At 33.8% G+C, this 13,513-nt stretch overlaps 1 protein-coding gene across 2 annotated transcripts; it reads left to right on the top strand.

Moving 5' to 3' along the window:
* The first annotated feature begins 10,883 nt into the window (after nt 1-10,883).
* Nucleotides 10,884-13,478, top strand: LOC127086333 (40S ribosomal protein S20-2). Of its 2 annotated transcripts, none has more exons than XM_051027089.1 (4): nt 10,884-11,052; nt 11,430-11,555; nt 11,651-11,764; nt 13,138-13,478. In XM_051027089.1, exons 2-4 carry the CDS (start codon nt 11,444-11,446, stop codon nt 13,278-13,280), a joined length of 369 nt encoding a protein of 122 aa, XP_050883046.1. In that variant the 5' UTR covers nt 10,884-11,052; nt 11,430-11,443; the 3' UTR covers nt 13,281-13,478. The 2 variants fall into 2 exon arrangements, with proteins under 2 accessions (XP_050883046.1, XP_050883047.1); XM_051027090.1 differs by having other exon boundaries at nt 10,885-11,052; nt 11,405-11,555.
* Nucleotides 13,479-13,513: the final 35 nt, after the last annotated feature.

The raw sequence follows: 13,513 nt of genomic DNA, 5'->3' as shown, positions 1-13,513 counted from the left end.
ATAGACCATGACTTTATATTAACGTAGCTGTCACTTATTAGTTAAGTCCAAAATCACTTTTTGAAAACAACAGAATCTATAGAAACTTTTTTTAAGAAAACACTAACCGTTTAAACACCCTCGTCTCAAACTCTCGCTATATTGACTTAGATTATATAATTAAACTTAAATGCTTAACTCTCGTCCTCACATTTAACCTTTAAAAATACTTTTTGAAAAAGATTAGAATTTAATTAACTCTAAAAATTGCTTTCGCCCTGATTTAGAATTAATGTCCAATTTACACTGTCCAGTTAAAAACTCAAACTTTCGTTCTATTGATTTTAACTTCTTTATGTCTTTTACTCTCGTACAAAAACTTTGGGATTAACCCTGTAAATTGAGACCATAAAAAGAGTGACTTTATTTTTAAATGAAATTAAACCAACTTAGTTTTGATTCCTTCATTCCGCTTACTTTACATACCGATATCTAAAATACTTAGCCGGACATGCTAAACGGGTCTAAACAATCATCATGCTTAAATAAAACCATCTCAGGCAAACAGTATAAATAAACAGCAATGCAGAGCATATATAAATTAAAACAATAAATTAAAGAACCTGAATAATTAATAGCAATCTTGAACACTCCACCACAGACCGGTTGAATTTGTTCTTGAACTCTTCAATCGGACAGGAAAATAAAAGCGAAGGAATAAAATACTATGATCTAACGTAAGGTTAGATCCAGTAAAAGATACACAATAGTTTCCGGTGTAGAAACTATTGTGTGAAAAATTAATTAAGTGCTTGAAAGATTGACTGGAAAAGAAAGAAATAAAAATTGCTAATAAAATAGAAAGCTGTAGAAAAGTAATGCTGTAAAATATGCTTGCACGGCGGAAAGAGACGGGGGCTTCAGGGTTGGATAAAAGCAACTATTTATATTAATCCACTTTTGTAACGGTTTCCAAAAATGCCTTCCGTAAGTAGTCTTCACGTTCCAAGAGTCAAGCGGAAGAATAGGCCTCAACGTGCCTCTGTTGCGCGTTAAAAGCCAAAAATATAAGAGAGGGGTGTGACGTTCGTCACACCATGTGTTACGCTCGTAACACAAGGTAGCAGGGCGTGACGCTCGTCACACCTTGTGTGGCGGTCGTCACAGCTTCAGCGCTTCTGGCTTGTGATTGTGGGTTGGGCTTTAGTGGAATTTGCTTCTCATTATCTTTTTGCACCCCCTTTTCTTCCTTTTTCACTTATGCTTCAAATAAGTTACCTGAGACAAATAGAAGGAAAAATACCAAGTAATATCGAATAAAATGAAATAAATCGAAACAAATAATAATATAATTTAATTAAATCGAGTCCAAAAATGTGATATTATTTCATGTTATCAGTAGACCGATATCGAGATCCTTTGAAACTACTTTATTTAGTAAATCAAAGTTGATATGGACTAAGCGTTTATGCCATAACCAAGAGTTTTCACTCATGGTTACTAAATATTTAGTAGTTGTCAATGATACATTATTCAAGTTAAGCAAATGGATATTATTTACCCTCAAGCCCTTAAACGAGTAATATTTTTATTCATTATGTTCAATCATGCAACAACTATTTGTAAAAGTTATTTTATACCCTTTGTCGCATAATTGACTAATGCTAAGTATATTATATTTAAGACCTTCAACGAGTATTACATCAGAGATAGTAGTTGAAAATGGATTACCTACACTACCTTTACAAAGTATATCACCCTTATTGTTGTCTTTGTAGGTTACATAGCCCTTCTTCTTTGGTGTGAAGTTAATGAATAGGGATATGTCACACGTCATATTCCTTGAACATCCAATATCAAGAAACCATATTCTCTCCATGGAGCCAAGACATTCAATCTACAAGATCAAACAAGAGTGATAGGTACCCAATTTTCACTGGGTCCTTGAGAGTGAGTGGAAACATTTTTGCACCTAGGAAACCATTGAAATACAACTTTAGGAACCAAACATCTCCTAAATTTTCATTTTTCAATGGTATGACCTTTCTTGCAACAATAGTGACAAGTCAAGGGATGATGATAATGACTTTCGCTATTTGATTTTGTTACAACAAAATTATACTTTTTATATGGTACATTTAAAGATCTTTTAAATTTTGTTGGATTAATATCGAAGGTAAATTTTGATTCTAAAGTCTTATTCAATTTGGCTTTTAGAGTAATAACCTCTTTTTGCCAAATGTGGCAAGTTACACAACCAAACCAAGAAGACTTCTCAACCTCAACGTTTACTTTTGGAACATCTAACATAGTTTGCTTAAGAGCTTACATTTGTTTTTCAGTTTCCAAAACTTTGGCTTATAAGTATGAACATATTATTTATTTGAAGCCAACCTTTTAAAAGCTTCTACGACTTCATTGTGTAGATTTTCAAAAGCAATTTGTAACTCAGAATAAGACATTTTATCAATAGGTTCATATTTAGAATGACTTACATTCTTCTTCTTATGATGATGGGCCATGAGGCAAACAAGAATTGTTTCATCACTTTCACTTGAGCTACCTTCACTAGAGGATTCACTATCACTTTCCCAAGCGATGTATGCTCTTCTAGGCTTGTTAGACTTCTTGTGTTGACCTTTTCCTTTATCCTTCTTAAGAAATGGACAATTCAGCTTATAACGACTGCCTTTTCCATAATTATAGCACGAAACTTTAGATTTTTATTTCTTTTTCTCATCTTGCCTTGAGGTATTTGATTATCTTCTATAGTTTATGAGATTATTATCGAAATGCTTCAACTCATTTCTCTTAATGTACTTACGATACCTTTTAACAAACAACCTCATTTCTTCATCATTCGAACACTCATCATCACTAGTTTCACTATCATCTTGCTCTTTAGTATATGACTTATAACTATAAGCCACTAGAGTAATTGACTTATTGTATAACTCATTTTCCTTGTTCTTTTCATTCTTAGTCATCTTCTCATGCTTCTCTAAGAAAATGAGCTCTTGCTCATGTTCTTCAAGCTTACCAAACAAAGTAGTAGTATCTAATGTCAAGAGGTTGTTGGCTTCCTTGATCGCGGTGACCTTAGGTTGTCATTCCCTATTAAGATATCTTAAAATTTTGTTAGTAGTAATTTCATTGTAAATTAGCTTACCAAGTGCATTCAATCAGTTTACAAGATGAGTGAGTCACGTTTGCATATCTGCAATGGTTTCATAATTCTTCATATGAAAGAGTTCAAACTCTTGGTTCAAAGTATTGATCTTAGCTTATTTGAATTCATTTGTGCCCTCGTGGGCAACTTGCGATGAGTCCCACATAGTTTTAATGGTTGTGCAATGAGAAATATGGTAATATTCATCAACTCCTAAAGCTAATATGATAATATTCCTTGCTTTCCAATCACATAACCATTTTTACTCATCATTCGCATTCCACTGTGCCTCCGGTTTAGGTATAACAACACCATCCACATTGGTCATAGTAATTTTAAATGGACCATTTTTGATGGTGTTCCATAAATTTATATCAATAGAATTGATATGGACATACATATAATCCTTCGAACAACCATAGTTTTTGCCATTGAAAATAGACGCTTTATTATACGCCCATTTAGGTTCGGAAGTCATAATCTAATAAGGGATTTTTAAGCACAAGATAAACCGGTGCTCGTGATACCACTTCTTAGACGAAGGCAACGATCTAGAGGGGGGTGAATAGATTACAAATAAAATTTTCTTCGATTTAAAATTTGTTTTAAAATTTTATTTATTATGGAAAGCGAAAGTAATTCCAGATCGACACTCGTATATCCTGAACTGTTACCGGAAGAATCAAATATGCGTATAAACTGTAATAAAACGTATATCAATGATGAGAAAACAAATCAATATGTTTTTCCAAAATAATGTTTGAACAAGTAACACTTTATAATCAATTTCTAATGATATAAGAAACAAAAGTTGACTAAGACAATTTATCAAACACTTGGTGTGCAATAAACACCAAGTTGATTTTCCTTTGTGTTGATAATATGAAAAACCAATTGCAATTGTTTAGATTACAATTATCTTACAAAACAGTTTGAAATACTTCAAGTGTGTGTGTGTGTGTGTGTGTGTGTGTGTGTGTGTGTGTGTGTGTGTGTAAGAAGGACATAATAGAAAAAACATTTTTTAGTAAAATTGTAAGTTTGGAAAAATTAAAACAGTATGTGTTGACCTCAAGTATGTATGAGTCGACCCATAGAAATATTTCAGAATCTATGTGTATACCCATGATGCATAAGAGTCGACCCCAAGAAGGCAAAGTCATTTGGCTTGCCAAAATTTATGTTGGTGTCCACCCAACTGTGTTATGTGTTGACCTAAGAGCCTTGTGTATCGACGCATAGAAGGCACCGACTTTAATTTTAAAAAGCCTTCAGTATGTGTCGACCTCAAAAGTGCAGGAGTCGACCTCAATATATTATGTGTTGGTCTAATAGACTTATGTGTTGACACATAGAAGGCATAAACTTTGATTTTGAAAGGCCTTTAGTATGTGTCGACCTCAAGAGTGCAGGAGTCGATCCATAACCTTCTTTCCACATAAAACATAATTTTGACATATAAAAACCTATTTAACCCGATTTCAAGTGTCCTAAGATGAAAATGCATATCTAGACATAGAGAATAAAATCCAATGTACACAAGTACTAAACGTCCTAGTTTTGAAATTATTCAAAATATTTTCTAAAAGGATAGTGCACTCACATATTTCAATTATCTTTTCTCTTTAGAACAATTACGCATTATATCATTTTATCATATAATACCTAACTATTAGTTTCTTTGTAATCAGTATGTGGAAATAGCCTTACCTTAGACATTTTTCCTCCCAGACGTATTTAAAGACCACCAGAGCAAGATTCTATCTTTATCATGATTCCACATATTGATTTGAGTCCACATGCAAAAAATTTGCTCTCTTTACTCCTCATCCTCCGATCGTTTCGTTTTCGATCATTTATGTATACATATTTAAAAATACAATATTACAATACGCTAAAAATACCAATTTCAAAATTACGTAAAAGAAAATTACTCCAAGAAAGAATTCAAACTTTATGAAAATATCACTTACGTTCATCCGGTTGTTTTGGCATTGATCGGCGCAAATCGAAATTGCGATGATGAAAAAACGAATAAAACAACAATTATAATCGAACTGAGAAGACAATATTTTAAACAAGTTAAAATAATGCTAAAAATGAAATGAATATAAGAATTTCACTAAATGATTAGTAGAAATAACATACTGAAATTTGAGACACAAAGGAGAAACTATTTTTCGCAGTTGATTGAAATCGGAATTAAAAATCCTTCCTCCTTGTCGCTTCTTCTTTTCCTTCTACATATTGTAGCTTGGAGTTGCCTATTGCCCTCCCCCCTTACGGTACCGTAGCAGAAGAATTTAGTTTTTTTTGTTAGTTAGTTTTTGGGTTTTGGCCTTTTTATTTACAAATTTACACTCCTTTTATTTTTAACAATTGACCTAATTAATTTTAACACATAATTACTTATTTATTATACTAATTTACAATTGAATTATCATTTATTAAAAATTATATTAAAATGATATAATATTTAGAAGATTACTAAAATAATAAATATAATATTCACTTAATATTAATTATTATATATAATAAATTCATTTATTATACTATTTTATTCAATTAATTATATTTATTATACTATTTTATTCAATTAATTATTTCAAATATCTCTAATTATTATAAGCATTCAATTTTATTTTCCCGCCCTCAAATACTCTATATTCTCAGTAATTATTAAATTAGTAAAATATCCCTAAATCCCACCAAACATCAAAAAGCTCAAATAATTCAAAATGAATCAAGTAACACACATAAAAATACTTAAATGTTTAAATAAGATTAGTATTTTACCGTTGATATGTTACACATCACATGCCTAATCACTGCACTTTTCAAAAAGATAGAGTTCTTGAAAATTCAACAAATGAAATTTACAATCCACAAATTGGATTTGACAAAGCAGGTGTGATGAATTTATTGAAGACAAAAGGCAAAAAGATCCAGCCAAATACATGCTGGAAAGTATGAGAACCAAGTTCTTCCTGTAACAACGAAGAACTCTCATGATAAACTTCGCAACAAATGCAGGGGTACCAATGATAGTTCTATAGGTTTGTGAAGGGGTAGCATACCAGACATAATATATTGTATAACCTCCACAAGGGTGGAGTGATGAATAGACCACCATATTTATATACCACATCCCAGAAGGTCAACCAACTAAATAAGAACATCACAAGGAGGACAAACTTATAAAAAGAGACAAATCTAAAGGTAACCTAGAGAAGAAACAAAAGAAGGAAAAAATCAAGAAGAAGAATGTTTCTTTCTTGATGATTGAATCAATGCCAAACCCGAGCTCTAATGTGTCCGAAGAGGGACCATCCAAGAAGAAAAAGAACAAAACTAAAAAGGAAAACTGTAAAGACAAAAGTTCATCTAAAAAGAGAAAGGAAACATAACTTAAAGTGACAAAGCAATTTGACATGAATAAGTTAGTTGAGAATGAGCGAGAGGAGGATATTAAGGAAGAAATTATAGTAAAAAAAGAACCCAAACAAAAGAGTAATATATATATATATATATATATATATATATATATATATATATATATATATATATATATATATATATATATATTATTTTCGAGTTTGAGGGTCAGTTTGGCAAAATTTGAGCAATTTTGTTGTTAGTAACCTTTTTGATAAGTTGAGATAAAATTATTATTTTAGAGTTAATTTATTATTATTTGAGTCAAATCGCCAGTCCCTAAGGAGTTCATTAGAGTTACCACTCGTGGAAGTTGTCAGAGAAACACTTTTTAGTACTTTGAGTGATCAAGAGTCACCCTAGAGTTGTCAAGTTTTGTTGGCAAGTGGTTTAGAGTTCCCTTGTGAACTCTATGGAATTATTTAAATTATTTTGGAGTTTAGAGTATATAATATAAAATATACCCTTTTGAGATGTTTTTGAGTTTATTGACTGAATTGAGGTAAATTATTGAGTAACAACACAATATTACTCTATGATTGATTATTTTGAGAAAATGTATAATATATTATGTTTTAATTTTAGTAATTCAATTGAATTATAATGAGGTATGTTATTGGAAAATTGTGAAATTTTTAGTTATAATATGATTATATAAAATTAATTATATTTTTGGAGTTGAGTAATTTGGTGGAATTACATTGAGGCTTGTTATTGGCGAATTATGGTTCAAGAGTGGAACCTATTTTTGAGTATAAATTTTAAGATTAGATGTTGATGATTGTATGATTGTTTGAGCTTATGATGTCATAATCATGTATACATGTATATTGGAGTTAGGTAGGACTTCAATCCAGTGAGTTCAAGTTCAGAGAGGAACCATGACGGTCTCATGTCTAGAGATGGACACGATTCAGAGAGGAATAAGAGACAAGGATAATCAATAATATACGTCTGATTCCAAAAACCCGGTACCACATGCATACTTGGAGGAGAAGTTGTTGTATTCACATTTGTATTATGAATTGTTTGATTGTTGTTGTTGTGTGAAAATGATCTGTGTAATTACTATTATTATCCAAATGTCTAATTTCACCGCTAATATTTGTAAGGTTCATTCTCACCCATTTCTTGTTTATTTTGTGTGGCTTTGTGAAATATGTACATATACACAAGAGGAGGAGTTGCTATTGTGAATTGGAAGATGACTTTGCAGCTCTATTTCTTGTTTATTTATCTTTCGCTATTAGATGGACATATATCTGATTCTGTAACATCGGGAAATGAGACATTATTTGCTTTGAGTTGATGTTGGATTTTGTTTATTTCTTTGAGTATTTCAATTGAATAAATATTTGAATTTATTCCATAATTTGAATTCCACTGCGAGTATGTTGACTTTATCTGAATAAAGTATGTATGTTTTGTTGGAGCAAGATCCTAAAATATGATTTTCTCTTTTATAATTAAGAGTTGGGGTTTAGGGTGTTATAGGAAATATGACATCCCATCATTCTTCTTAGCACAAACATGTATCTCTTGACATATGATTTTTGTGATGTTCACTGGGGTACAAACAGTTATACAATGGATCAAAACCAACCTTTCCTTGTTTAACATCGCATTATGTGGAGTTGGCATGAGGGAGTTCTTCAGAAGTTTATACCACATTTTTAGATGAGGCCTTCGATCCATACGTAACACAGTCTTCTCGACAGGTTTTAGTGACTTTAACCAAGTGGTCCCAGGGAGACAAAGAGACTCCCTTCTGAATTCCAGGTTTACATAATCAACCTTCTTGAATATGGACTTATAAGAGTCTTCCACTTTGTTCACTCCTAACAACATGTTAAGTGTCTTTTTCAAATTATTGAAACAACATTCCTCTCACAAACACTTCCATCTTCTTTTGAGAAATGTTGATCAAGTTAAAGTAGAACTCCTTCACAATCTGGAAATCGTAGGTACTAGGGTGTTAACAAAATCTTTTCCATTTATGATTGGTTATGATATGTCTGATATCATTAGTTAGACCAAGGTCGATAGGGTGAAACCCATTGAGATCGGGCCTACATATGATTATATTTTACGAGTGTTAGGCGTCTACCACGAGGTACATGAACTTAATAATTTTTGTGTTTTCATTAAGCTCAAACACTTGAGGGTGGTGTAACCCTTAACCCACACTTACTCTTCAAAGAAGCCAACTAGTGATCCTTGGAATGCTCAAAGGTCGCATGGATATAATTCAATCTTTTCAAATACCTCCAATAGAAGATATCTCTAGAGTTCCCCTTGTCAATAAGTACTCACTTGATTTCATGGTTGTCACCTTAATGTTACGACCATTGGATCATTTTTGTGAGGATGAATTATGGCGGTGTCCTTGTTGAATAAGGTGATTTCGGGTTCTAGAGCATTTCCTGAACCCGACTTGGAGATGTAAATTTTTTCCCCATAATCATAACTTGTCCAGTGTATTTATATGGAAGGAGTTGGATTCTCTGCCCCCATCGAACCCTCTAACTATGGTATTGAGAGTGTGTTGGACCGGTCAATCCTTTTATCTCCCCCATTGCTCTTTACCCTTTCTAGTTTTGGGGTTGCTTGTTGGATCTCACCTCTGTGGTTTAGATTCATCTTCTAACTAGTGGGAACCGCCTCAGATGTGCTTCTTTAAATGTACATCTTGAATGAGCCCCTAAATATCTTTCTTCACCAAGTAGCAATCCTTTCTGTGATGACCTTTCATTCTATGATACTTGCACCATCTATTAGGATCATGCTGCATAATGTTCAACCTAGGAGCTGGTGGAAGGGGAATATCATGATTGTCAAAGAATTCATGTTATATTTGTTTCAAAGAGTATTCAGCGACATAAAGTTCTTAGCGAGTCTTCCACTACGTTTGAAATTCTCCTGATTTATTACATGAAAGATATAACAACTCATGCGCTATTGTTACGATGTATAAAGAATACCAAATGTTCATTCCTTGGAGTCCTTAACTTTTTTTTTCTTCATTACTCTCCTCACCCTTTATATAACATTCAACTTCCTTTGTGATTTCTTCCATGGAAGTCGTCAGCTTCTAGGCAAGGGACTCGTTGAAGTGTCAGCTGGCCTTTGTCGGATGTTGAACCTACTTGTGCTTGCTCGCCTAAAACTGGTGGATTAATTTCTTCACCAAGTCCTGATAACTACTAGACGAAAAGCGTGGTAAGTTCATATACCACCTAAATGCAACATCATTGAAGATGTCAGAGAGTAGCTTACACTTCAAGGAATCACTAACATCGAGATAATCATTTGAGTGTTGATGGAGGTGACATGCTCCTGATGGTCGTTCCTTATGTCAAACTTTGTTAGTGAAGGGGGATTTAAAAATTTCTGCCATAGAGTCCCCCCTCACTCTTACCTACCCACCCGCACAAATTTTCCTTAGCCCTCATATTGTTGATGCTGAAGGTTGACGATGTTGTCTTCCAAAGTTGATTGTAGCAACTTTTCCATAATAACTTGCATTTCTACAATGGTTTGTTGATTTTTGTTGGAATTGCTACCAATTAACGTGATGCCTCATGTTTATACCATCTTGAGGATGACCGTTAAAGCATTCTCTAACGTGAATGTAGGTGTGACCTATGTTAGTCTTACCAGGGGCTTACGATGAACTCAAAGTTCTTGTAAAACGCACAATGAAGGTTGGAGTCATCTCACACATAAATGATGAGAGACTATGTATGTGTATGATAGGGTTTTCTAGAATTATCATATCTCCCCCATAGTTATGGGATTATGATATTTATAAAAGTCTCCCCGAACCTTATTCAATCAAATTCCAATCCTCCTCTTTTCGGGAAACACATGGCTTTATGGAGGATCAATTTCTCGCTTTCTTAGAGAAATGACCTTCTCCGCATGACTTGGTCATGACCGTTAATTATTTCCCATGTGTCTCAAGCCACATACAGGCTGAAATAGGTGACTAATTGTGGGTTAGGGTGACCATTCCCAATTCAGGTGACCCACCCCAATTAGGACGTCCAAAATATTGCTACACTTGATTCAAACTTTAATCCTAGACCATTCCCTTTCAAGTCCAATAAAATTATTCCAAGCCAATTTTTATTTAAAATATTTTTAATTAAAATATTTTTATTCCCAATTTTTATTTTTATTCAAATATATAAATAATTGTTTAGTTTTTAAAATTAAATAAAAGTACCCCTTTATTTGGGCTGCAACCCCATCATCTTTGCGTATTACTTGGTACACACTCCCACTCCTACATATTACTAAACGCGCACCCCTTTCTTGTTTACACAAAAATAAAACACCACTTATTGTTCTAAAAAGTTGAAGGAACCCTAGCAGCTTGCAGCGTCGTCAACTATTCTTCTTCGCCGCCGCCGCCAATTTCCATCACGGAAGTTTCTCAGTATTTCTCATCTTGTTACAAAGAAGTGGTAAGGAGAAAATTCACCCTGTGCCCTTCGATTTACTTTTTCTTCCCGCTATTCAAGTTGAAATTTTTTAACAGTGTTGTTTCAGTTTCACAACCATATAAAGCATGTTTTGCGTTTTTTTTTCGTATTTTGCCGATTTGTTTGATGTATGTTGATGGATTATTATGTTTGAAGGATACTTCTTGTTTGAACATACAAAATCCCTTTTTTTATTATTTGCATTTGTTCCAATTCCGAATTTTAATTTGTTTGATATAGCACATGAATTTTCGACACTCATTCAGTGTAAAGTTTTGATTTTTGGCTCAATTCAATACTTACATTGTATTGTGTTTGATGAACTTGACAAAAGTGATAACTTGGTCATAAATTGTCAGTTGTACTCTTAGCAATGGCGTACGCAGCTGCGAAACCCACAAAGGTTGGTTTGGAGGACTCTCAGGAGCAGATCCACAAGATTAGGATCACTCTCTCCTCTAAACATGTCCAAAATCTTGAGAAGGGTAGGTATTTTATTTTTGTAGCTCTGAAATTTTCATGATTTTATGTTGGTTGCTTTCACTGATGTTTGGAATTTGTCTCTCTTGGTCGTTGTTAGTTTGTGCTGATTTGGTTCGTGGTGCAAAGGACAAGCATCTCAGGGTCAAGGGACCGGTCAGGATGCCTACTAAAGTTCTTCACATCACTACAAGGAAGTCCCCTTGTGGGGAAGGTATTCCATTTAATTGTTTATTTATTTTCGCTCTATAAGTACTTTGTTATTTAATTGTGTTCTTCACAACACCTGACTTTTTATCGCTGTTAGCTAGTCACATAATTTATGATATATTCATAGTTTATTCTGCACTTATTTCAATAAGCTCCTACAACAGCTTGTAAGTTATAATTGAGTGTGTAACAATAAGCTTTTAGTCAAGTTCACACCCAAATCCCTAGAGATGAACTTGTTTATTCAAAGTTGGATTATGTCAATTATCTCAAAACAGCAAAAAAGCCAAGCCCTGTGTCTAGTTGTATTTTTTTGAAGTGATCCTATACCTTTCTTTTCTTTAATTTTTGCAACTCCCTTCATTATATAGCTCCTCTATCTCTTCGTTTATGTCGTCTCAGTTTGAGTGGAAAGGTGTTCCGTATTGTGTTGTGCTCAATGTTTTTGATACCAATTATCCCTAGGTTGTTGATAGTGGCGTAGCAGAGCCGGGCCTCACCATGACACTTTTGGGCTGTTACGCGCTATCTGCCATAGCGGGAATAACAACCGCTATCTGTGGAGTCATGGCGGTGCGTAGCGGAACCGGACCTCACCGTGACATTTTTGGGTTGCTAAGCGGTATCTGCGATAGCAGGAATAAGAACCGCTTTCACGGTTCTGTAGTGGTTTCCAGACCTCTATTGTGAAGATGATAGGAAATTTGTGAATAGTTTTTTAAAGGACAAATTGGTATTTTACCTAATAAAATAGCACAAATGTTTGCTTTAAGCCATTTCACGTGTTTTTTTGCCATTTCCCTCACTCGAGTGGAGAGGGAAACGACAAAAACCATTTGAAATGACCTAAATTTAAACACATTTATATTAGGTCAAATAAAAGGGTCAAAATACCAATTTACCCTTAAAAAGTTGAATTTACAAATTTATCCTCATCTGCAAACTGCAAAAGCGCCGCCATGACTCCACAAATAGCGGTCACTATTGCAAATAATGCTTAGCAGCCCAAAAGCGTCAATATTGCAAATAACTCTTAGCAGCCCAAAAGCGTTACAGTGAGGTCCGATTCCGTTGCGCTAGGTTTTGTGCTTGTGGTTTACAGAGTTTGTCTACATCCTTTTGTTATCATGGGAGTAATTTATGTGCATGCGCACTGAGAATTCATGTGGCCCAAAGTATAGTTCTTAGTCTTGAAAACTATTGCTTTCTGATCTTATTCCAAGGCTGGTAAATGCTATTTCCCTCGTGTCACCTTAATCATACACTGCTAATGTTTCGTTTAAAAATGTAATGTGTAGGCTTTTTATGAATGATGCTACTTGTTTAATGAACAAACATTATGTACTGCTTGTGTTCAGGAGCTTCCTCTTGTTTCAGGTACCAACACTTGGGATAGATTTGAACTCCGTGTGCACAAGAGAGTCATTGATCTTTACAGTTCCCCAGATGTGGTTAAGCAGATTACTTCTATCACCATTGAACCTGGTGTTGAAGTTGAGGTGACCATTGCCGACGCTTGATCTTGAACCAAGTTTTAACTTGTTCTGTTTCCTGGTTCTTTTGTCCTCCTATATTTTTGACAGTTTTGGTTGAGACAAAGTTGGGTTTGTTTTCTTTAGTTTTACTGTTGTGAACTTTGATAAAGCGTGAAGAGTTGTTATGTTTTAGATTCCTTTCAAATTGAATCACTTTCTATTTATAGTATATTTTCTTTTCAATTCTGTGTTTGATTTATATCTAGTGTTTTGAAAAT

The sequence above is a fragment of the Lathyrus oleraceus genome, chromosome 5 (genome assembly GCF_024323335.1).
Source record: "Lathyrus oleraceus cultivar Zhongwan6 chromosome 5, CAAS_Psat_ZW6_1.0, whole genome shotgun sequence".
NCBI classification, from domain to species: Eukaryota; Viridiplantae; Streptophyta; class Magnoliopsida; order Fabales; family Fabaceae; genus Lathyrus; species Lathyrus oleraceus.
This window is presented reverse-complemented; position numbering and strand designations above follow the sequence as displayed.

Coding starts and splice junctions, on each gene's coding strand:
- LOC127086333 (XM_051027089.1), top strand. CDS start 11,444: ATGGCGTACGCAGCTGCGAAACCCACAAAGGTTGGTTTGGAGGACTCT. Junction 11,556..11,650: donor TGTCCAAAATCTTGAGAAGG/GTAGGTATTTTA, acceptor GGTCGTTGTTAG/TTTGTGCTGATTTGGTTCGT. Junction 11,765..13,137: donor GAAGTCCCCTTGTGGGGAAG/GTATTCCATTTA, acceptor CTCTTGTTTCAG/GTACCAACACTTGGGATAGA.